This window comes from Bombus bifarius, unplaced genomic scaffold (genome assembly GCF_011952205.1).
Source record: "Bombus bifarius isolate JDL3187 unplaced genomic scaffold, Bbif_JDL3187 scf7180000008199, whole genome shotgun sequence".
Classification (NCBI taxonomy): Eukaryota; Metazoa; Arthropoda; class Insecta; order Hymenoptera; family Apidae; genus Bombus; species Bombus bifarius.
The window spans coordinates 133,228-159,637 of NW_022884505.1; the positions used below are offsets into that span (position 1 = coordinate 133,228).

General features: G+C 33.9%; 2 protein-coding genes across 17 annotated transcripts; one reads left to right on the forward strand and one right to left on the reverse strand.

Moving 5' to 3' along the window:
• Positions 1–181: 181 nt before the first annotated feature.
• On the forward strand, positions 182–16,234 carry LOC117210018 (intersectin-1). Of its 15 annotated transcripts, none has more exons than XM_033452575.1 (38): positions 182–529; positions 649–704; positions 925–1,078; positions 1,163–1,311; positions 1,390–1,617; positions 1,955–2,050; positions 2,745–2,834; positions 3,244–3,417; positions 3,558–3,581; positions 3,863–4,021; positions 4,109–4,466; positions 4,542–4,755; positions 4,848–4,999; positions 5,083–5,205; positions 5,286–5,424; positions 5,490–5,804; positions 5,890–6,261; positions 6,342–6,499; positions 6,575–6,776; positions 6,843–7,127; positions 7,263–7,373; positions 7,546–7,641; positions 7,749–7,757; positions 7,927–8,064; positions 8,159–8,285; positions 8,370–8,534; positions 12,674–12,801; positions 12,880–12,986; positions 13,059–13,131; positions 13,194–13,400; positions 13,476–13,559; positions 13,643–13,798; positions 13,869–14,015; positions 14,082–14,322; positions 14,492–14,566; positions 14,817–14,891; positions 15,305–15,478; positions 15,559–16,234. In XM_033452575.1, the coding sequence occupies exons 2-38, from the start codon at positions 683–685 to the stop codon at positions 15,708–15,710; spliced, it is 5,679 nt and encodes a 1,892-aa protein (XP_033308466.1). In that variant the 5' UTR covers positions 182–529; positions 649–682; the 3' UTR covers positions 15,711–16,234. The 15 variants fall into 15 exon arrangements, with proteins under 15 accessions (XP_033308466.1, XP_033308467.1, XP_033308471.1 ...); XM_033452576.1 differs by having other exon boundaries at positions 6,342–6,493; XM_033452580.1 differs by lacking the exon at positions 14,817–14,891.
• Positions 16,232–26,406, reverse strand: LOC117210020. Of its 2 annotated transcripts, none has more exons than XM_033452593.1 (3): positions 25,971–26,406; positions 25,229–25,615; positions 16,232–20,947 (listed from the first exon to the last, which is right to left on the reverse strand). In XM_033452593.1, exon 3 carries the CDS (start codon positions 20,943–20,945, stop codon positions 17,004–17,006), a length of 3,942 nt encoding a protein of 1,313 aa, XP_033308484.1. In that variant the 5' UTR covers positions 20,946–20,947; positions 25,229–25,615; positions 25,971–26,406; the 3' UTR covers positions 16,232–17,003. The 2 variants fall into 2 exon arrangements, with proteins under 2 accessions (XP_033308484.1, XP_033308483.1); XM_033452592.1 differs by lacking the exon at positions 25,971–26,406 and adding an exon at positions 25,717–25,810.
• Between the last annotated feature and the right edge of the window lie 4 nt (positions 26,407–26,410).

A 26,410-nucleotide genomic window follows, 5' to 3' on the forward strand; every position in this document is an offset into this window, starting at 1 on the left:
AAACATTGTATCACGAATAAATATGATATACGTGTTAAAAAATTTCTTCTATTGAATGAAGTGCAGGAAATTTGAACGTTCGAACTAAGGGTTGCGGAAATAGCGATTTCTGCCGAAAATGAACGAGGCGGTTTCGGGTGAGCTATCGATTCCTCCCGAAGATTTACGGAAATAACCGAGGTCGTGAAAGTGACGTATGTACGTCAGTAGTGTGGGCCGACCCGCGTACTGTCGGTATAGTGAAGAAATCTGTCTGATTCTGTTTCTTACTAAAGGATCGCTAACGTCGCGACGTGCAATCATGAATTTCTTTTAGTAAAATTGTAAAAGAGGTCTCATAGCCAAAGAAAGTAGTTCACTGTTGTATGTTTGTGTAACTGGCGTGAGAAAAAATCTTGCTCTTATACGTGTGCGTTAGGGTCTCGATCAATCTTCAAGTTCATGAACTCGTAGTATTCAGTTAATTGGGTTTGTTCGTGATTGAATCTACGCTAAATTTATAGCGTTTCGACAATTCTTCTTTCGTGAGGTACATAGCGAGTCACTTTCGCTAAGTTCGGTCACCATGACCTAACCTTGAAATCACAAATTTCTCTCATCGATTTCTACAATAATTTTTATAAAAGTTATATATTTCTTTAATTACAGATTTGATTCGGTGGTCACCTACGGGTGAACAGAGATGGCCACCCCTCAAACTCCGGGTAAGTCAATTGTTTCTTTGTTTCCAAGCCTAGTGACAGGCATGCTCCTATTTAGTTGTCATGTTGACAGTAACTGAATTAAGGAGAGAACTGAAATTTCTGATTTTGTAGATATTATTGATTGAATATTAGACCATTTCTCAAATACTTTTACTTTCATTCAAAAGAAGTCGTTTATTTGAATATTATAAGATAAAAAAGGAGATGGAAATTCTTTCAGGTATGGATCCTTGGGTAATCCAACCCAGAGAACGTGCAAGATATAGAGAGCAGTTTGATTCTTTAAAACCAATCAATGGAGTTGTTACTGGAGAGCAAGCAAAAGAATTTTTACTTAAATCACAGCTTCCACCTGTCATCCTTGGACAAATATGGTATTAACATTTTATTATTATATCACTCTGGTATTTAATATCTTCAGAAATTATCATACATATCATAAAAACATGATTATATAGGGCTTTATCAGATACAGATGCAGATGGAAAAATGGACATAAATGAATTTAGTATTGCATGTAAATTAATTAATTTAAAGTTACGTGGTTTTGAAATTCCTAAAGCCTTGCCTTCAGCTTTAATACAGAGTTTGAAGTCACTATCTGCTAGTAAGTATGATAAAGATAGTAAATAATCAAGATTACTTCAATCATGAGTCCTGAACTCTAATGTTTGATAATATTTAGGTGATAGTAATGTTACGAACTTAACAAACGGAGCTGCTAATATTCTACCACAGAATAATGTTGCTTCATTAGTAAATTTATCTGCTCCACCGCAAGTTCCAGTACAGCCTTTAATTAGTGGGATGCCTATGACTGGATCTGTTCCACGTCCACTTATAGGACCACCACCTGTAAATGGACCATTACCAGGACATGCTATTAGGCCTGTTTCACCAATGACCTTACCAGGTGATTACTCTAAAAATTTTATGTTCAAGTATCTAAAGCATATATAAATGAGTACATATGGTGAAAGAAATATAAATTTTCATAGTATTCATCAAAACTCTTACACTACTGTTAAGAATTCTATTTCACAACAAATACAAATCATCTTTCAGTTGAATTTATGATTGATGTATATCATAACAGCAAAATATTCCATTATTAAGAATTAGAGTCTATTTCAATTACTACCATTGTTTATTATAGATATTATAGATCCAAAAAAATAAGAAAAAAGATACATTTTATGTAACAAACAGCATTATGTAGCATTATTATACTTATGCATCATACTACACAGCATCACGACAAAGTAGACAGAATGTGGCTGCCACTACACATGCCACAACTCACACAGCGTCAAAGCCACCTGCTCGACCTGCACCACCCTCTGTGGGTATGTTATAAGAAGTGGATGTTTACATATGAATGATGTCTGAATTTTCTTCTAGTTCGTACCTTTCTTTCAAGTTTTGTAAAAATATGATTTTTCTTTAAGGCATATTTTTTCCTTTTTCTTGATATTATCAATAATATAATGTTATGATGTGCTGTTGTATATGCATTAATATTTTTATGCAAAGACTCATTTTTGCATGAAAGAACTCGCTATATTTTAAATAATTATTTATATTTTATTAAATCTAACTTGTAAAAATATTGTATGTCATTGGTATCATTTTAGGAACATAAAATATAATTAACTTTGTAATGTAAATAATACATATTATTTAATATTAACATATATAATAATGTGTACAATATCATTATCAAAATGGTATTACGTTATATTTTACACAATTACATATCACTAAAAGATAACACAAACACTTATCTTCAAAAGATATATTTTTATGCTTCATGTCTACATCTATATTTTTATTTCATTATAAAAACACACAATACAGTATGTATATTATATGTGACTTTATATGTATAATCAATGTTGCAATGGCTTTGTTTACTGATTACGCATATACATATTCTACTTTATTATTTTTTCCTCTCTATATATATCTTATATATATATATAACTGCCCACTTATGCAACTCTGTATACAATAATATAATATTTGTGCTGCAAAAAAAAGGAATCGTGCCTTCTACAAGTACTACCACTACCACTACCACCACTCCTAGTGGTGGTCCTTCTCAAAGACCTACACCACCCTCAAATATTGGTATGTTCAAAGTGCAAAGGAGATTTGAGAAGTAGTTTATCCATTTATTTAAAAGATAAAATTGCATGTAAATCTAGATAGTTTCCCATATCTTTAGAATTAAATTTTAATATAAAGAAATGATTCCTTTTTGCATTATATATTATTGCAATAAACACTTTACTTTAATAAAAGACCATCCAATAGCATCAAATACATACATTTTAGTATAAAATGCACATAATTATGAATTAATTTTGCCTTTATTACTAATCTTTCCAGTTGTTGCAGCTGTAATTTATATTATTTTATTTTTCAATTACTTTGCTATTGCTTTGCTTTGCTGTTATATCATGTTTTTATTTTATACATCTTATTTAAAGTAATTCTTTAATGAGATTGTTTTTAAAAATGTAATTATGTATTTTAGGGGCAAATTTTTCACCTGCTACTAGTGGTCCACCACCGAAGCCAGCACCGCCTTCATTTCCTAATAGTCCTGTCGCTACTGGGATTTCACCAGTCAAAGTTCCACCTGCTTCTGCAACGGCTATTGTTCCTCCTGTTGTTCAATCTGCACAACCAATGACTACATCTACCATGGGTAAAACCATATGTTCTTTTGTCCACGCTCTATTTCTTCATTATTTCTTTAATATTTATTTAGATTTTTAGTTTCCAGTGATATATTTGAATCAGAAAATTTATTGATTTGTGAATGATGTTTTATTCCTTTTTTTACAGATTTACTTGATCTTGAGTTTTCAGGTATACTTTATTAAATTCTGTAGAAGGACATAGTTGTTATTTTTACTTAATTTAACTAATAAATAATGTAACTTAAATATTCTTTTATGGTATTCTTAAATCTTGATTTTCCTATACCTTAAGCTAAGACTCTAATATAAGAAATACTGCACTACTGTAGATAATAAACTATAATAATTAGTAATTTAACATTATTAACTAAATCATTCATCGAATAGTATTTTTAATATCACACAGGAGCAGATAACATATATTTAATAAACATGTTTTTTTTCAAACAGGGATGTCTGCAGCAGCACCAATTGCACCTTTAAATACAACTCCAACACCAATGGCTGCTTTTGGTATGGCACAAGCAATGCCTATGCAACCATTATCTTGTACTAGTATGATTGCAGGTGGTTCTACTATGGTACCATCTATTGCACCAATGTCCACTGGTATATATAATTTAAGTTTTGTAATCATAAAGTATCTTGTTTTATTATTACATGATATGATTCATTATTTACTACATTTTCTTTCAGGAACTGGTGTAGTATCGACTCCTCCAGTTGTAGGTTTACCTCTAGTATCAGCAACCACAGCAAGTACGTTAGTGAATGGTGTAATTGCTCAAACACCAGTATCTACAAGTACACCATTAAGCACAACTGCACGTCCACCAAGTATAGATAGGGTGGGTTCGGTTGATTCACAACATAGTCAGCATTCAGTAGGTTCTCCGCAATCTGTGGAATGGGCTGTACCTCATCAAACAAAATTGAAATATACTCAATTATTTAATACCTGGGACAGGGCGCGATCTGGATTTCTATCTGGCCCTCAGGCCAGAAATATTATGGTGCAGTCACAATTACCTCAACAAGTGTTGGCACAGATATGGTATAATAATATAACAGCAATAACAATCGAAAGTATAATTCTTAACATTTCTATAGAATGTAAATGTGTCACTAGGGCGTTAGCGGACATGGATTCGGATGGTCGTTTGAGTTGCGACGAATTTGTATTAGCAATGCATTTATGTGATATAGCTAAGCTTGGTGAAAAGATACCTACCACGTTACCAATTGAACTTATACCACCTGCATTCAGACGTCAACGACAAAGTAGCTTAACACTTTCACAAACTGGAACGGAAAACGTAGATCCATCAGCTGGTATGCCGCAAGTAAGTTCACTTTCTTTGTATATCTATATTTAAATAATTTCATAATTATGTATAATAATAGGTATTATCTATTACAATTGGTTTTCTTACAGACTTCTTTTGAAGACAAACGTAAAGAAAACTTTGAGAAAGGACAAGCGGAGCTAGAACGTAGGCGCAAGGCTTTATTAGAAATTCAACGTAAAGAACAAGAAGAACGTGAACGAAAAGAAAGGGAAGAGGCTGAGAAACAAGAGAAAATTAGGTAAACAAATGTTTCCTGAAGATTGGATAGGTGAACGTTTGTATTAAAGTGTTTTATATTGACTGAGAACAAATATTATACAGATTAGAACAAGAAAGACGAAGACAAGCAGAGATTGAGAAACAAATGCAAAGGCAGAAAGAGATTGAACAGGAAAAGGAAGAACAACGAAAACGAGCTCAAGAACAAAGAGAAGCAGCAAGAAAGTAAGTGAAATTTTATATGAATATTTGCATCTATAAAGATCTTAAAAATTTCCAGTAATGCAAATTTGTTCTTTTAACAGAGAGATGGAAAGACAACGACAATTAGAATGGGAAAAACAGAAATCACAAGAGCTTCAAACTCAGAGGCAGAAAGAACAAGATGTCTTACTAAAATTGAAAGCAAGAAATCAAACATTAACTATCGAATTAGGAACACTTGTAAGTATTGAAGAGATTATTAATAAACTAATTAGTATCTATATAATATTTTGGTTACAACGTAGAACGATAAAGTGAAAGAACTATCTCAAAAAATCTGTGACACTCGAGTTGGTGTATCTGGAGTAAAAACGACGATTGATGGAATGCGGTCGACACGTGATGCACAGTTACAAGAGATGGCTGCCTTAAAGAATAAACTTCGAGAACAAAACCAAAGATTACTAGCCTTGAGTCAAGAGAAAGCTCGAATCGAAGCAAAGAATAAGCTAAATACAGCTATGGAGTCGGCGGGCCAAGAAGCAATCAAAATGGCATTCGATAATAAGCAAATTACCCTGAAACAAATGAAGGATAAAATTGCTGATTTGCAACAACAGGTATACTTAAGTATATCAAAATACAGTGTAATATATAATATGTTAAAAGTGCTGTAATTTTTTAATATGAAATTAATATTAACAGATTGATGCTAAAATGGCTGACATAGAAAATAATAATGGCCAGCTTCAAGATATTAAAACGCAACTGGAAACTTTAGTGGCTGACTGTAAGAACCTTTACTTAACTTTCGAAGATAAAAAATTAAAAGTTTTAGAACTCAGAGCAAGTGGTGGTACTGGAGCTGGTACTGATTATACAACATCTGCATGGGGTGATAGTGGTTGGAATGATACTTCAGCGGCAGTTAACGATTCTGCATGGCCCGTTAATGATGCCACCACAACTAATGCAGTGGAAGAAACTACTCCAGGGGTTATGAAATATAGAGCTTTATACGAATTTGTAGCTAGAAATCAAGACGAAATATCGTTTCAACCTGGTGATATTATCTTGGTATTATTATAAAACTATATTCGTATATTAGAACAATATGAAGAACATAGAATATAAAAATTATATTATTCTTCTAACAGGTACCGCCTGTTCAAAATGCAGAACCAGGATGGATGGCTGGCGAAATTCGTGGTCATACTGGTTGGTTCCCGGAATCTTATGTAGAACCAATAGATGTTGGCAGCGCAAATGATAATGCTTTCGTACAACAAGACAGTGTGGAGAAGAGAACGTTAGAGTTAGTTAATTAAACTGAAATTATAGTTAATTGCTAAAAAGATATATAATTTACTATTATATTTATTTAATATAGAGGGATTGCTGAAGTTCCTGAGAATGTATCTGATGCCGGATCACTCGGCGATGAGCCTCCTCCTGTTGAACCTATCATACCTACTCTTGGATTAGGTGTAGTTTGTGATATACAAGTAACCACTTTGTATCACTATCGTCCTACGATAGAGCAACATCTTCCCTTCGAAAAAGGAGATATTATTAAAGTAGATGAACAACAGGTTAGTATAAAGATATATTCACAGCATATATATACATTTACATTAATGCATTTTTTAACTCTTTAGGGGGATTGGTGGTATGGTACATCTGGTAATGGAGCTAAGGGTTGGTTCCCTAAATCGTATGTCAAGGAAATTTCTGCTAATCAAACTGCAGTAGTTGAAGGACTTAATGAATACTACGTAGCCTTATATCCGTATGATTCCGCCGAAGTTGGAGACTTAACTTTCAACCAAGGAGAAGTTATATTAGTCACTAAAAAGGAAGGTGATTGGTGGACAGGCACTACAGGAGATAGGAATGGAATTTTTCCTGCCAATTATGTAGAAAAATGCGATGCTCCAGATCAGGTAAAATGGTGGTTCTCCTTCCATTTTATTGAGTGAAGTTTCAATAACTAATTTCAACTTTTACTATACAATGTGATGATATGCATAAGAAATAAAACAAGATTTTAGAATTTTAACATATATAACATTAATCAGGGTGCCTCTATAACTACTAACGTATCTGAAACAAACGCGATTACTGAAACAACTGAGGACACAACCACAAGTAATCATGAAACAGCTACTTCAATTGCTCAGACAACATTGGTTCGTAATATTTTGATTGTAATGTTTCTACTTTCTAACTATGTTGAGAATACATTTCCTCTGTATTGTAAAAAGCTATTGTGTATTTAAAAGCTTTATAGATTTAATTTTGTACGCATTAATAATTAGCCTGTAAGGTATAAAGATAGACGCACATATATCCCATGTTTAGCAAGCAGAGAAAACTGCTGAGCAGCTTGAAGATGAAAGACAAGCCGCGGAAGATAGAGCAGAATTGCCAGATTTTTCCGCAATGGCTGCGCAGCAGGTAATTAATATGTGCTTATGACATATATGTAATTTAGAAATATTTAATATTGGTTATTTAATAAAATTTAATTGTTTTTTTTTATTGCTGATGTCCCGTTATCGCAGTATCATAAGGTACTTTATTTGTTACAAAATGTACCTGCTAAGTACTGTCTTATATTTTGTGCTTGATATCCATATATTATGGCTTTATAAATAATAATATACATTTGTAATATTTATAGCATATATATATGAGTAGAATATATAGTATATTTTTATAACACAAAGGCTTTGTTGACAGAGAGGAAGAAAACCTGAAATTGTACAAGTTATTGCACCTTATCAAGCCACTAGTTCTGAGCAGTTAGATTTACAAAAGGGGCAATTAATAATGATTCGTAAGAAGACAGATAGTGGCTGGTGGGAAGGAGAATTACAGGTATAATTTATTAGTCCTTCCAAATTAACTATGATAAAATAATGTTTTTTATTTATAATTGTATTATATTTCGTGTTCTTGCTATACTGTTTAGGCACGTGGTAAAAAAAGACAAATTGGTTGGTTCCCAGCTTCTTATGTTAAACCTTTAACCAGTAGTAGCAATCGAAGTACACCTGTTTCTCATGGATATCAAGACTCTCCTACAGATCCAAATGTTGGTGAGTAGTTTTTAACTTTGTGTAATGTCATTTTATATGCACTAAATATGAGGAACATATCAGTAACATATTTTACCAATATAGAACGCGTTATGGCATTGTACCCATATCAGGCTCAAAATGAGGATGAATTAAGTTTCGAGAAAGGCGACGTTATAACCGTACTTGCAAAGGATGAAGCAGCATGGTGGAAAGGCGAATTGAACGGAATGTCTGGCGTTTTCCCTAGTAATTATGTATCTCCTATGTGTAAGTATTCTTTTTTATTTCAAAGTTTTACATTTCTTTTATAGAATTTGAAATATAATTTATGTCTATCATAAGTGTTTAATAAGGAGCAGTTTTGAAACAGTTTTGTAACCTACTAATGCAATACAATTTGAAATGATATGAAACAAATATAATTGCTATACCATATTTGCAATTTATAATACACGGATAGACGGACGACCGTCAGGTTTCAAATTTTATCTATCATTATAAGATATAAATCGATGTTATGACAGTATCAGTCTTCAAAATTTTAATAACGCAATTTATAAGTTAATGCGACGGTCGTTTAGTAGGACCACATAAAATAGTAATTTCCTGAATACTATTTCATCTACTTATACATAATGTATATTTTCATACTGTATAATTCTATATTTTTAAAAATATCATAAAAATCTGCTTTTAAATACGTTATTATTTACATATTATAGTCATTTATATATATAATATTTATCTAATAACTTGTAGAATTAATTTGAAATTAACTATAAATTACAGGCATAAATAAGATAGTTATTGAATATTTTGACAAGTTCTTTGATAAGTTAGATATATAAATATTACTTATTGATTTTCATTGTTTGTAGTCTATGAGAACTACATTTAATTTATGATAAAAAATTATACGGAAACAGTGTTTCTTTCACTATTATACACTACGGATGTTATGTGTGCTTCCTCCTCTGATATGGCTGCGTTCAAATTCCGCCTTTGGCTTGGAAAGCGGTATATCAAAGATAGCGGTACTTTACAATAATCGTTATTTTATTTCTGGTCTATTTATAACGGGTAGTTTTTTGCGGAATCAGTTATCAAAGAAGCGTACTTTCTCTATTATACAGCCTGCCTGTCTGCCTGCATGCCTGCCTGTCCGTCCGTCTGTCCGTTTGAGGTAGCTGCTTCGTTTCAATAAAATATTTATAGGATTTTATATATATGTATACAATTAAAGGAAAATTATATAATATTATCTAATATTTAGTACAAAATTTTAAATTTATCCCTATTTTAGAAATATCGTATGATTAAGTGTAATCAAAGAGTTAGATAAGAAAAACATTTTATTTAGCATATATTGTATCAAATTATAAACGTTATCATTATAATATAAATAATCATTATAATCACATTTTTTATTTTACTTATTTTTATTATTTATTATTATTTTATTCATCTATATAATCTTTGTTAATTTGCTTTATTACTTTAAGCTATTGCTTCATAAAGTATTTGAGTGGAATTATAATATCAATAGTAGTGTCATAAAGCGAAATAGCTACTTCAAGGAATTTGAATATCTGTCTTTAATACTTGGAAGCAATCCTTTTTACTAATTGTTATCTTTCGCCTCTGCTTAACATGCAGCATAAAGGATAGCAGAGCAGCACCGCAGCATTGCAGGCTAAAATAAAAGCGTCTCGAGTGCAATAAGAATGATAGCAGTCTCTACACTGAACGCGACATGTTACAACCAACAAGTCTCATCGGTGGAGACAATGAGCATAGAAATGAAAGCAAAAGAAGGGAAAGACAGACTCAGGGCTGGTTCTTCGTTTTTATATTACTCCGAATTATTGCGAGTCTTTTTCTTCTGGTTCAGGGTCCTACTCGGTCCTTTATTTTCATTATCGTTCAAATTGTTACCATATGTTTTAATGACTATTATCCTTTAAACTATTGAATCTCTACGTATGGTTTACAAACGCAATTACCATTGCGTAGTATTTATATATATAATATATATATATATACTCATAAAGGAAAGCGCTAAATATTGAGTAACTAGTTAATATCGTGTTATTACAACCACCTGACATGTGCACCAAATCCTACCTCAACCCTCTACTTTAATTTAGGACAGAGCTTAAAAATCGAATATGATTTCTTTAACCATTTGAAATAAAATCCATTAGTATCTAATATCTCAAATAAAAATTGGAAGGAACATATATTTATTTAAGAAGTTTAATTTTTAGAGGACATTAGACGTATTTTCTGTTTATACTAGCACTTTTGGCCCAAAAAAAAATTTTTTAAAATCCACAAAAATGCGGTTATATTCAAAGATATAACTATAGTAGAACAGAAGAATTTTCTGCTAGAAGCAAAGACAATAAACATCGAAGTATTTATCTGTAAAACATTCATACTACTCTATGTATTTAACATTTGAACAGCTTTATGTGTAAATAAAAATATAGAAACATTATTAAATAATTAAAGGGCTTAAAGTGTTAGATCAATAAAAGTTACGTGTACAAGTGCTATTAGTAGTATTAGAACTTTATAATTAATGTCCCTGAGAGTGAAGTTTTTTAAAATGTTTAACTGCTGCCTGTCTCTGTTCCCTTCTCTTCTATTAGCATTAGTACGTTATTTGGTGTGCAATACAGATGGTTTGTACAGTTATATTGCGCCGAGGCCTAGAGCAACAATATGGGCAACAGAATATTATTTTTCTGCTTGTCTTCAATGTAAAGGGAGAAGGAGTTGTTAAATCATAGTGTTGAATATTTCATTTAACCTTTTCTTTACCATGGGTGAAGAGTTTGTTACAATGTATAGGAGATATTTACATAGCCTTGAAATTTTTGAACAATTACACAGTCTATAACTTCTGTTTAAATTCAAAATTTTATATGTAAGTATAGGAATCAGAAAGAGATGTAGTAATACTGTGCATAATGTTTACAAAGAGAATTAAAATATTGCTCTCTTTTGAATTCAATAAGTTTTAACCAAATCCGTTGTTCCTATTTATTTATTCTATATATGTATAGTTATTATTTGTTTTCTGCTTTGAGTTTTGTCTGATAACATAATGGAAGATGATGTGCTCCTTCTTCACAGCCTTTTATTATAGAGCCTAAATCATCATTAAAATATCATTAATAATAATCATAAAGTTAGGTAGATATTATCTCCAGTGGTGAGAATGATTTGTTAAGTAATGTTATATTGTCGTAAACCAGTTTTTCCATCAATTTACCCCTGAGTATAATAGTTTAGATTATTTAAGGATAGGGTACCTAAATGTTATTTCACAAATGTATTGTTATTTACTTATTCTTTATTTATATTTATTGCTTATAAGTTTACGAATCTCTGTGCTGAGATACTTAAATGTCGCTTTATTATTTTGAAATAATTTACTATTTTTACTTCTAATTACTCCTAATTTTGTAGTGTTTAAAATTTTATACAAATTTTGCGAAGTAATACAAAATAATTAGTAGAAGAAATCGTTGAATGTATTGTATTACATTTAATATTCATTCCATTGAAATATTCAGGAATTTGATGGAATAACTAGTTTCGAATCACCGCAAAAGCGCACAGTAGATCAGCATATTTATACACTAATTAATCCTTTTACACGTTCTATATAACTCTTTGCAAAAAAATGTGTATAAATATGCCTGATCATGGAACTAAACATTGTGTGCTTAATATTAAATATTCTAGATGCGCCCATAATCTTGTAATCTTTATCTAAAACATGTTGACAATGTGTAAAGCAAGTTATGCAACTGGTTATTCTTAGATGAGAAAAATACTTATGTAGTGCTATATCCTTAAGGTTGTTACTATTTGCAAAATATCCATATTGTTTGTTGTATCGTCGAATCTCATTATGAATCTCAAATTGTGTGTGGTATACTTTTGAGTGAAGGACACTGTGTGAGTGTGAACAAGTTTAAATCGTTCTGTATCTATTACAGGTTTTTGTTCACACTTCATGTGGATATATTTGAAATTTCTCATATGCATATACACGCCGTTCTTATACATATGTACACATATCCATACATAATATACAGACGTATTCGCAAAACTGCTGATTGAAATAAAGTATCTGTCTGTTGTAAAGTATTGTTGAGTACAACAATTCTCCATTACTCAGTGAAACCCGACGACTAACATAAATACTTAGAATATTTTCTTATGATTTTTAAGTTTCATTTCTCAAACATTTAATTCTTACAAAATTGTATGTAATAATTTTGCTAAAAACTTCATTTATTATTTGGAGCAAGTCACCTAAAATTAGCTAAAGTACATTTAAAAAAAAATAAGAAGAGACTGAAAAACCTCTGCATACATTTTATGTGTAGCTAATGAGATGACAACTAACTTACTAGTGGCTGGATTGGATTCCATGGAAAGAAAACGGCAAGAATACATAAAAGAACTTATCACAACTGAACAAGCATATATAGAAGACATGAGACTTGTTCACGAGGTATATAACAATTTTTATATAAAATAATTTCCTATGTGTTATATTTAAATTTATTTAAAAGTAAAAATTCTTTTACAGGTTTTCGAGAAACCTCTCATTGAAAGTTTAGTTTTAACCGTGGATGAAGTAGATAAAATATTTGTTAATTGGAGAGATATCATTGCGTGTAACGATAATTTCTTAAGGTAGCGTTTTATATAAATATAATTCAAAAAACATTTACAATACCAGTTAATTATTTAATAAATATTTTTCAGAACATTACGGATACGACGAGATAATAGTGAAGGAGGGATTGTAAGAATGATTGGAGACATTCTATGTGAAAATGTAAATTTCTTTTACTGTTTGTAATTAATTTTATATCATAGTTTAATATTCGTATATTTTAGATACCTAGAATGTCAGCATATATAAGATTCTGCAGTTGCCAAATATCCGCTGCTGTCTATCTTCAGAGATTGACTGAAACTATGCCAGAATTTGTCAAAGTTGCTCAAATTTGTCAGCAAGATCCACGTACAAAAGGAATGCCTTTGAGCTCTTTCCTTATAAAACCAATGCAAAGGATAACAAAGTATCCTCTTATTATTGGCAAAGTATCTATCATCTTTCTATTCTTGGTTTCAGAAAAGTATAAACATCTTTACATCAATTTACCATTATTATTTTAGATTTTAGAGCACACACCAGTTGACCATCCTGATAGGCAATATCTCCAAGAAGCATTGGCTAAAGCAGAAGAATTTTGTACTCAGGTAAAATTTTTAAAATATCAACTGTTCAGTTAAAAAAAAGAATTATTAACGTTTTAATATTAATTTGATTTATTTTACTGTAGGTAAACGAAGGAGTTAGAGAGAAAGAAAATAGTGATAGATTAGAATGGTTGCAAACACATGTGGCATGTGATGGTCTTGAAGAACAACTTATCTTTAATTCTTTAACCAATTCTTTAGGTCCACGAAAACTTCTTCATTTTGGTATACTTCATAAGGTAGGTCAAATCTAAGAGACCACATTTCTTTTATGTAATAACAACTTTATAATACCTTAATGCCTCTTAGGCAAAAAGTGGAAAAGAACTTGTTGGATTTCTCACAAACGACTTTTTACTGTTTGCTCAACCAGTACTCAGCAGAAAGTCTTCATCCACTGGACAACAGTTTTCATTTGAGAGAAACGAACATCAAAAATTCAAGATGTATAGAAAGGTATCTTACAGTAAATTACTGTAATAGCAGTATAACGGTACTAATGGAAATATTTATCTATTGCAGCCAATATTTTTAAACGAATTATCTTTTCTGGGTGATTCAGAAATGAATGGTAATATTAGTTTAGGTTCCTGTGAGGGTTCAGAAAATTCAACAAAAATATTGAGACTGAAAGACCAAAAAAAGCCAATAATATTATTAGCACCGTCTCCAAGTGAATGTTCACTATGGATCAGAAGAATTACAGAAGCAAGAAAGAAATTTATGGAGAACGAAAAAACACGTTTGCAAAGACAAAGATCAAGTAAGTCATACTTTCGTTATATCTAGCTACATATTATTGTTAAGTTATAATATACTCCGTGTTTATTTTTGTATCGTTATTGTAATAGTAACTTTCATAAGTATAATGCAATGTATAAGAATACAATAAATTTAACGTATAATAACGCGTAATATGTGTGAGTAAACAGAGCAGGCGCAATTTGGAGCGTGTGGCAGAATTCTTGTTACAGTGCTTGAAGGTTTCAATTTAAAGACAATACCTGGTAAGCTAAACTTGTGTGTGCTTAAGTTGTTTGCCTTTTCGTGCATGTGCTTTGCTTGGTTGCTTGATTGCTTGGTTGCTTGGTTGCTTGGTTGCTTGGTTGCTTGGTTGCTTGGTTGTTATTTTTTATTTTTCTGTAAAAGCGTACGATGAAAGGAAGGAAATAAAACCATCGAGGGTCATTCGCATCGCAATTACACTCTCTAACTATACAATGCAATTTTACTAACAAAGATCTGGCATGATTGTAGTTCGCAGAAGACCACCCCAGGGTAGACTTCGATTAGTAATTGTGGAAGCTGAAGATTTAATTATGTTGAAAAAAGGTAAAATTTTCTGCTTGCATGGAAGTTCTACCTTGAGACTTGGTACATGGACAGACTTATAGATAAACACAAATAAGATGAAAATTACAAAGAACTGAAAATCATACATCCTATATTTCAGCTAAACATTTAAAAAATTTTCTTTTCTATCTCTATTGCTTCTTCATTTCTTAAATATATTGCTCATGTATGGGAAGCCTTTTTTGCAGTAGTAGATGATGTTAGTATCTAGCTATTTAGTAACATTAAACTTAATAATATTATTATCTTACATCTTAGCTGCAAAAACTATGCAACTGCAATTTACACTTGCAATTTATGCTTTATTAATAGTATGAGCACTATAATCTATCCTACATAAAATTCAATTTTTTAATGTTATAACAATTATAATAAGATATCGAACTTTATAGGAAAGTGCAATACGTTTTGTAAAGTGAGTATGGGCTCACAGGAAGAGAGAACTGGTGTCATATCAGGAACTGATTGCCCTTTATGGGATACATCAATGCAGTTTCAAGTAAAGGATTTACTTGAGGATACTTTATGTATCACGGTCTTCGATAAAGGATATTATAGTCCAGATGGTAAAATTAATTCTATACTTCTCATATAAACATAACTAAAAGAATTTCAGAGTAACAAAATATTTTAAATATTATCACAGAATTTCTCGGCCGAGCAGAAATAAGAGTTGCTGACATAATGAGAGATAGTAGAGATTCGTGTGGGCCAATACAGAAACGTATTCAGTTACATGAAGTCGAAAAAGGCGTCGTTGTGCTAAAGTTGGATTTACGACTCTTTGGTAATCGATAAAAGGATTACATTACTTATATTTAGAAGTAAATGACTATGACATAAACTAAAAATTGTTATTGCTGACTAGATTTTCTATATCATTAATTATAAGAAAACAAATTCTTGCCTTAATGTAATTGGTAATTGTAGTTTGGTAATTATAAGTGATCAATAAGGGCACAAAACAATTAATATTTTATTGTATATTTATTTTATTGTATTTTAAGAAAGTTTATGATATATGCATTCTTTGCATTGCATCCTTTTCATCATATGGAATTGATATTCTGATATTAGTTTATAAGAAAGCGAGTACTTATATTGCTTTCCATGTTGTATAAAGTTCATCCAATCATGTCAATTCTTAGTCTTCCTTAGAAATTAATAATTTATATTCGTTTGAAGCGCCACAGTATTATTGTTATTGTAAAATTGATAGTATATAGCCAGAGAGCATTTGTTTTTTGTATTAAACACATTGTACAAAGTATGAAGCATTTAGGAGGGCATTAATATAAATAAACGAAGTATGCAATAAATAATTTAGGAATAATTTATTATATTAATTGCTTAGTATATAATTGCGACCATCAATGAGAAAGTAGAAAATAAGTAATGTAGTATACATTCTTCAGATTGACTCGTTAGATAGATTCAGACTGACTATGATAATGTATGAAGTAGATGTACAAAATATGATGGTTTCTACAATTTAACACAATAGAATTTTATAAAATTACTATATAGTCTATAAATAAAATAGATAAATTAATATAAATATAGTAATTTCTTAATAAAATAAATATTGTAGATGATTCCTTGTAGTCATTGTAATCAAGAGGATTACATGCAAAGCGGTGCAAATACATTTAATAAAATTTTGTTCTTTACTACAAGATGGTTTCTAACATGTTGCATTACATGAAGTAGTTAAGATTGTTACTAAACTGTTAGTATTTAACTCTGACTGTATCGCTTGCACCCCATTGCATCCAACCCTTCTCATCGAATTCAATGATCCAAAATTATCAAAGATCATGTGAATATTCAGACTTGTATAGTTTAACTCCCCATGAAGACAATGAATTGTCCCAGTCACCAGTGCACATAGTTTCGAGATCTTTAGCTCCCTTTTCAAAGCAAGTGTTCCAATCAGCATTACTCCAATAACCCAACTAAGATTGGTCCGAATCTTTCATTCTGGAGAAAGACAGCAATGCCAAGAGGAGCGTAATAGTAATTAACGAAATACTCGAAACGAAGCTTATTTTCGCTCAATTAATATTTCTACACGATAAACATATGCTTTCATCAAACTGTCGAATTGGCAGACTCTTGAAAATGCGTGCTCACTTCTGTTTCCAACTCGCTGGATTCTTTACGCTCTGATCGGTCTTCGTTCTGCGTAGGAAATTCGTAAATCGGTTTGAATCCACCGAAGAGCTGTGGTTTGAAGTTCTCAGCATCGAATTCAGTTTTTTCTGTCTGAGACTCTTCTGCATTCGAAGTGGTCTCGGAAGAATCGTCATCCGATTTTCTACTAATGGTAGGTTCAACCACGACAACGCTCCAGCCGTTCTTTGAAGGTGTTTCTGCACTGATACTTGCTACAAACGGCGCCATGAAGTTCTGTGGAGACGGCGCAGAGCTGGAGGAACTAGAGGGTTGCTGTGAAGGCAACAGAATGGGCTTCTGATCACTATTTTCAGTTTTAGATTTGTCCTCATCACGCATATCTATGTCTAAACGATGAGAAGCTTGAGCTGTTGGAGTATAAACATAAGCAATTGGCGTAGAAGATGGCAAGGCTGGCAAACGATGAAGGGTAGCTGAGATAACCTCATTCTTCCTTGCTGGGAAAGGTACGAAATCCTGTAAGTATGGTATAACGTTCACGCTGGAATCTTTTTCGTCCTTCTCTTCTGTATTTTCTTGCATAGAATCTTCTTCTTGTCGCTGATCGCTGGGCACCAATAATGGCGTTTCTCTCATTCCATTGACAAGAATGGAAGGGTCAGGACGTTCCAGAGGGTACGGAAAGTCTGAGGCAAGTGGCCGTCCATTAAAGACGTTATGAACAGAAGGTCTTGGCTCTTCATCCATTTCTTGATCCTCATTATCCTGAAGCAATGTTTCTGGAGGAAGGGGTCTATGTGGTCCTCTCGTTCCAACAACTACGCTCTCATCTTTCTCTCTAGAATCGTCAGGATGAATATTCACAGCAGTATTCACAGGATAGACTACGTAAACCGGTGGCTCAGCTATTGGTTCATGGCTGTCAAACTTTCTTCTATCTGCATTCTGCTCAGTTACTATTCTATCTGACTCGTCATTTGTATTTTCATCCATAGAGGACAAATTTGCTTCTGTAATATCCTCCGCGAATTCGCCATGTTGTTGGATCATCTGAAGAGTAGCTACGTGTGGCGGATCAGCAGTTCTTCGTTTAGGAAATAAGGGAGGTCTTGGCGGCACCTGAGGCGGTTCCTCCGAGTAACGTTCTGCCCGTTCTTCCTCTTCCAACCGCAATTTCTGATTGGGCACACGGTGCGCTAGTTTAACATCGTCCTCCCCTCTGGAGGTGGCTGGTATCGATGGAAGGCGAAACCTCTTGACCGTGGACTCCACGTCTCGAGGAGGCACTATGTTCTCAGCCTTCGCGGAAGCTGCGCCGGCAAGCCTAACGGCATGAATTGGAGGAGGAGGAGGGTTTAATCTCTGAAGATAAGATGGAGGTGGAGGTGGTAGAGGTCTTCTGGTTGGAGGATGAGACTGAACAGGCTGTCTCACTCTGGTGGGATAGCCTTGACCAGCTGGAATCGTTCCAATCGCCTCTGATCCACGGTGTCCATGAGACGTTTTAGCATTTGGACGGAATTGTGGTAGAATGTTTGGCAAAGTAGAATCGGGAGGATAAGGACGTCTTCTTATTCCCATAGGTTCTGAAGGAGGAGGTGGTGGTGGAAGGGGAGGAGACGGTGGTTGTTTCCCACGAGGTGGTAAAGGCAATCTTTGAGGTCTTGGATGATCCGGTCTTATCGTACCTCCGTGATGATAATGATAATAGAACTGTGGTGGCGACTTTGGTCGTTCAGCCGGCGGAGTCAAGTTCTCCGAAAGTTGTGGCAGGTGATCTTCATTTAAAACTGGAGGATCTACTCTTACAGGTTTCAACGTTGTGGAAGAAGGTGTTATTTCATGCACAGAGCCATCAGCTTCGTTTATAACAACGATGTGTTCCTCAACTGGTTGTTTAGGTTCATCTTTAGGAAACACCACGTAGTTAACGTCCTTGTCATCCTTCTTATCTTCTGGCTGTTCCATAAGCACTGTGCCTTTTACGAATGAATTCTGTGTTCTAGAAGGTTCTATCTCGTTTGCCAGCTTCTGAGTTCCAGTAGGATTAGGCTGTCTCCATGTTTGAGCAGCATAAGCAGGATTATTCTCCAGTACGGATACTGAAGGCAGGCCAATTGTTCCTCGGTAATCTGATTGTGGATCGTAATTGCTTTTGTCCGGTGAAACACCATATAAAGGTCGGAAAGAAGCATCGATTCCAGTGGAACTGCCATAAGGATTCTCTCCAATTGCAGTGCCTAGTGAATAATATCCACCTTCGACGTTCTGTCTGTTACCAAGGACAAAGGATACTGTATCCTGATCAGGTGGTATCACTATATTGCTAGTGCTCTCTACCAGAATTCCTCCACCTAATCCAGTTGGTCTCTGATTAATAACTGCGTTTGGACGATATCCCTGGTTCATGATAATATTATCCGCAATACCATGTTTTCGATTATCTTTTTCAAACGCTGATGGCATTCTGTGTTCGTTGTCCAAGGGCATAGATGTTACTAGACGCGAAGGAAGAGCTTGGAACGGTAGCGAGTTACTGTGAAAGATACTTTCTTGAGACACTGGTGAAGAATATATTGCAGACGATGATGGAACTGGCGTACTTGTTGTCGTAGTGGTTACGGGAGTGGTCTCTGGAGTTCCAACAGCTGTGGTTATATTATGAACAGTCGACGTTGTGCTAGGCACTGTACTAGCTTTTACAATTTCATTGGTCGTCTCTTTCATCGAGACATAATCCTTCGCATCTTCTCCATCTCCAATTTCATAATCCTCGTAACTATCTATATACTCTTCATGGTTTATAGGAGGCATCGTCTGAGGATCTCGATTGTGCTGCACTATATTATTTGGTCCTTGATGACCATTACTGTACACAGAGGATTGAAGCTTCTCTATTGGAAGAATATCATCGTAATCGTCCAGATGATCGGTAAATCGTTTGGGAGTGGAGGCAGGAGGCTTCCAGGTTGTTACAACAGGTGCTTTCGTCGAAGTGGAAACAGTAGTAGATGGTGGAGGACTAGATGTCGTAGTAGAAGTAGTAGTACTAGTCGTCGTCATCGTCGTCGTCGTCGTCGTCGAAGTTGTCGTGGGTCTAGAAGTCGTAGAAGTGGTGATAGCTCTGGATGTAGTCGTCGGGGTTGGTTTAGGAGTCGTTCTCATTGTTGTAGTCGAAGTTGTCTTAGGCATATACGGTTTTCTGGTAGGATAATACATTACAGTTTCTCCATGATAAGGCTTGTGATTATAAGTACTATAACTATTTGATCCACTCTGAACTTTTGTATTCGCATAGGAACTTGATATCAATGGATATTTGTCCTTGCCATACTTGTCGGAAGAATAATGAACAGGAAGATTAAGAAAATCATGAAAATTAGGCGAATAAGGATTAATCTCGTTTGGACTAACATCATCGGTCTCTTTGTTGTTTTCGATCTTCTTTTTCGTTAAATAAGATTCGTTCTCCTTCGCTGAGTCCTTGTTGTTCACCTTTTCATCTTCGTTTACGTTTTCTTGATAACGAGTGCTGAAGTTGAGGGCTTTGACTGGCGGCGCCTTCTCGAAGTCAATTTTACCGGTGATAGGATCCTTCTCGAGCGAAAACGGTCTGCCACCGTTGAAGGCGAAAGGATACGGAAGATGATAACGCGGCGCTTCTTCGTCGTCCGACATCGACAGCGCAGCGGTGCTCTCCTCTGCATCAAGATCCAGGTCAAGGTCACCCAGCTGCGCCGTCCTTGCCAAACTCGGAGAAGATTCCATCTCCTCCAGTAAAGACTTTGGCGGACTGTTGTCCATATGGCCTCCCATCAAATACTCCGACAAGGTGCCCGTCACGCAGGCCAATGTGACCATTAGTATCCATGGATCGAATCGCATTGTTCTTCGCATACCTGAAAGCGTGTCACATTGGTAATAAAATAAAGGATTTTAGTTCTATGTGAAAATATTTTTTTATACATTTTTATTAACTTTAATTATAGAATACGTGCGATAGGTAAAAGTTGGTCACGGCTTGCTTTTCTTATTTATATTTAGTATTTACATATAGTATTTATTAATATAATACACGTATTTATATATTATGGCTCTACGATTCTTATTTATAGCAGTCTTATGGCTATTATTAATGAAAATATCATTATACTTGTAGAAAGTTAGAGTATCAAATTAGACTTCATATTCTATACATAGTATTTCTAAAGATCCAATTACGTAAATTGAAATTCTACATTTTCTTATACAAATTAGAGAAATGAATGTTGTAAGCGTTTAAAGACATGCTCGGTTTCCGTTTTTCTAGTACTTCATTATTATACATATTTATGAAACTTCGAATTATCCACGATGCTTGCTAGTTTTCTGAACTGCCAGTATGACGGATGGTAAAGTAAAAGGCCGGAAAACAGTTCCGTCCCTTGTGTCCTACATTTAATATATCTGGACACGGTAGTGAAACGTGCATGCGGGATACACGTACAGTTCATGATACGCCCACCGGATTTGTCGCGTCATACCATCACCGAAATTACTGTAAACGCGTCACCGATGTCTGCATCACCTTCGCCAAACAAGAACAATGCGAACAAATGCAAATTAATTAATTAACCGTTCAGTTGCATATACCTACATCTACAATATTCAACTTAGAATTATTTCTTTTTCATTAGGTGATAAATTTTAATCCATTTAAAATCTCGAAATACGAATCATTCTCACAATTGCCAGAAAGAAATTCAACTTTTCTTCTTGCATCTACGTGACGTATTTTTAATTAAATAATTCGATAATTCACTTCAGAGCGATTGATAATAATTTGTAATTTACAGTAATCGTCAAGGAAGGGTCCACGAGTCAGACCCGGAAATTTAGGACGATACTGCCAGGAATTATTTGCAAAATGAAAATCAAAGTCGTTTATCGTCGACAATACATTGAGATTCTGGCCACTAATTAACGGATCCTCTGACCGCGAAGAAAATCATCAGCACAATAGAATGATAAACAGGAACAGGTTGCTACATCTTTCATCAAGCGGAATCGCGTTCCTACGCGTAACGGGTTCTCTCGTCCTCTCTCTCTTTTCCTCTTTCTCGTGCTCTTCCCGTAGCATTCCAGCAGCTTTTGTCGAGGTTGTGCCACAATCTCGATTGCTGTATTTGGCATTAGCATTTTGTTACTCGCACTTTCGAGCAAGCTTTCGTTGTCACAGACGAAACGGAACTGGTGCCTCGAGGAACATCCGCCGACCCATCTTTTTTGAAGAACATTTGTGACTAAATATTTTATAGTAGTATCAATATTAATTATAATACGATGATTCAATATTTTTACTTTATCATCTGTTCTTGTATTTTTTACTTAATTATTTTTTTATTTGTAGATTTATTAAACGACAGATTACTGATGAAAATTATGGCACTTCTTTGGAATTAAATAACGTATCTTCTTTTCTCTACTTCAGTGACAATCTTCTATAGAAAGCTTAAATTTGTAAGGAAATACTGAAAGTGATTAAAAATCACTTTTTGTCATTTCCTAGATACTCCATATATTATTTTCACCAAATTGACCCAAACGTACTTCTATTTTTGTACCATCCCTGTTATAAATCTTCTCATGAACCATAAATTGATCAATCATAAAAAATTATAAGTCTCCATTATAAAATTCCATTTTCTAAGGAATAAACTATAATTAAAACTTACAAACCCTTTAAGAAGCATCAGCATGAAAGAGATTAAATAATATTCTTTTATAATTAGAATTACTTTGTGGTGTTAATAAAGTAGAGCAGAAAGAGTCGGAAGCAAATGAACCGTCATCTTTATTAATGTGGGTAGATAAAAGCATGGAACTCCAATAGGTTTAACAATCTGTTCAGGGTTTTGGGTGGTCCTCAGTTTGCAGTATAGATGGCACATCTGCTATTTTGGGGGAAATCGGAATTTGCCACACTACATATTATAAGGTTTGCAACTGGGACCGCGTCGAGAGGTTAATTGGCATCCTAAGCACTCGACGGGTCTTCTCAACAGTAAAAGACGTGGCATAAACCTCGACACCCGATAAAACTCGACAATAGGCAAAGGACGATGGCATCAACTGGACGTTACGCTACGCACCCTCGACCATGTATGCTGATACCATGGACGTCCATGACAGCCAGGCAGTTACAGGATTGGACAGAAACAGATTTCCACGTCATAGGAAACGTTGACTAAAACACATCCCCTAGACTGACAGTACATAAGCACCAGGCACTTTAAGAGACAACAGATTCATCACGCATTCGCCTAAGTTTAAACTCCGTTATTTACAGTTCATGCTCTTTCGTTTGTACTAAAAAGTTCAAATAAACCTACTAAACATAAGCTTAATAGACATCTTTAATCTACCTTCACCTTAAACGTTAATATCGTTCAAGGTTCGCGACCTCGCCGAACAGTTGCAACCTGATTGATCGCCACCTAGTTGATAGAACGCAACACAACCTGAAACAATCTATTGTTGCCTGTGAGATCATCGTCCAAGGTCTCTCGGTGGTCATAATATTCGTCTTTAGCTTGTTCGTGACCGTGACCGCCTCCTAACTCGGTGACTGGTACACGAAACAGAAACGTGTGTACTGTTCATCGGGATGACCCACTTTAACCGGCTTGTTTTTGGGGTTTCAGTCCTGAGAGTTGTTTCGGCTACATCAGGTTCGTGAATCATCAGCTTTTCCATGAGCAACGACACCGGAGGGAACCGTAATAATATTCATCGTTGCCATTCCTCCTCGACCTCTTTCTCCTTTATCGTACTTCTATCAATGGTTCATTGTGATCTCGATGAATGTGATTATTGACTTCGTTCAAGGGTCTCCGATCAATTATTTTAGTAAAGACTTTTTTGTTGACCCTTTTTCTGTTCACGGTATATTGCAGGATTGTACGCACATTTGTATCAGCGGACTGCTGATATCTATGCAAATTCATATATATATATAATTGTAAAGATGAAATTTAGATGTTGGTAACTGTTTTACTTATTAAATGTTATAGTAAGTACTATACTTTGGGTATTTTATATATTTTTGTATATTATATTATTCTATACACTCTCATAAATACATAAAAACCCAAAATCTATTCTTATCTTAACAATTAGAACTTTTATCATAGTTGTATCATTATTTTTTTATTTAAGAATTTCTCCTTAAATTTAGCTTGTTTTCTAGATGATTTATATGAACTTCTATGTTTTCACCTATTTATATGGACTCCTTAATTTTTATATATTTCTTGTAATCATCTTCTTTTGTTTTATGTATGTGAATATTATTATTGTTATCATAAGTTTTCGATTGAAAAGATAATAAAATATTTGATAAAAAATTTGTTCCCAACTTTTCTTTTTCATCTCGTATGATCTTGTTTGACACGGCTGTTAAGGCCATAACGGAGTCTTCAACAATACAGAATCTTTCATTTTTTCTTTTATTAATTTAATCTTCATTTAATTTAATCTTACTTAATTATACCTTGATCATCAATTGAATTATACGTACGGAAGACAACATTATAAATAGATCATCGTGTAGTCGAGGTTTTCTTCGTTGTTAAACGAATCGTTTGCAAACGCAATGGCAGTAACCGGTTTCAAACTCAATTTTTAACGCGTTTCAACGTGGTTCTTATCACGTGCATTTATGCTCCTCCATGGAACGTTTAATACAGCGTAAACTCGGCCTAATTATAACGGTATCATGATTACAGAATATATATATATATTCTAATTATACGCTGGATACGTGAAATTTGTAACGAAATATTATAATACCCCGTTTTCATCTACTTAATTTAATAACTTAATTTAATTGTTTTTTTAATTTAATGAATAATCTGTAGAAAAACTTGTAGTTTCATTAAGCAAAATTAAATATTATTGTTCGACAATAATTGCATTATTACAATTTTTCATTACTTGATTATACAATTTATCTGTTACAAGAAGCATTAATTAAATAAACATATTTTAAAAAAGAAACTAGTTTTAAAATAAAAAGATAACAAAGGTAAAACAATAGAAAAATATTCAGCACGAAAAGTATTCTTTTTCTTTTTAAGTATAATTTCTATTAATGAATTTTTGTAGTTAAAAGGAAAGCAATACATCATAGAAAAAAATACCTGGATGCAATGATGAGATGAATGCAGATGCACCCCAGTGGTCTCAGAACGACCTTCAGTATTTTTAAGCACTTAAAACTCCATGTACTTCAATTCTAATTACCGTTGAACCTGTCACTCTCGGTCTTTTGGTCACAAGAAAAGCAATCGTAAAACGCGGACACGACGAAGGTGAATAGAACGTGCGACGAAACCATGAAAACTTGCAGCCCTGGTAGAGGGTCAAACGTCGACTGAGGTACCTCGGCAACCAGGTGATAGTAGGAAGACGGCTGAAGTAGTGGCGGTAAGGCGAAGAGGTGGAACTTCAGAGGAACGTGGACAAAATGTTGTACAAGAGCAAGACGAAAGTCAAGAGAAGGAAAAAGATAATCCCGGAAGATTCTCCTGTCGGAATGAAAGTATCACCAAATATAAGGATCATTGAATTGAAGTGATTTCGATTTTCAGAAATATTATCATAAACCTTTCATATTTTATTAGATTACCCTTTTTTTACATTCTGATGTATGATTCTTGCGTTTTTGTTGTTGTTTTGGCATTTGTTTATAAACTTCATGAAATTCTAATAATATTCTAATAATAATAATTACTGAGTAGCTACTAAAATTAATTTTTTAAAGATGCACTATGATTTATTTTATATAAAATTATAATTCATTTTCTTAAAAATAATTTTATGTAGTTTATCACATCTAAATAACATATAGGTCAAAGATGCACCAAAGTTGATGCTACATACGGAACAAAAAATCCGATTCTTGTTTTCATCAAAAAATGTAACACGCTCGGTAGAACAGGGACAAACTTTCTAAGGTTTTCTCAGTGTGTATCGATTGTAGAAAGATTCCTCAGTACGTGGTAGGTGTCGATAAAATGAGGAAGGAAGAGAAGAGGTGAGATGCTCCACCGTGTGTGTACGACTATCGGGTGGTGGAGGTAAGAAAGAGAAGGAGTAGTTGAATCTGACTAATGGACGGCACAGAGTCGACGGAACGGTACGTGGAACAGTTAGACGACGACCCACATTACTGGGAGTTGCTCAGAGCCGGCCAACGTGCCAGTTTCTTCGACCTTACCCTCCGTTAATGCAAGCTAGATCTTCTAGAATCATATCAAAATCGTTTAATCATCAATTTAAATCCTTCCTCTACTTCCTTCTTCTCTAAAATGCCTATCGTT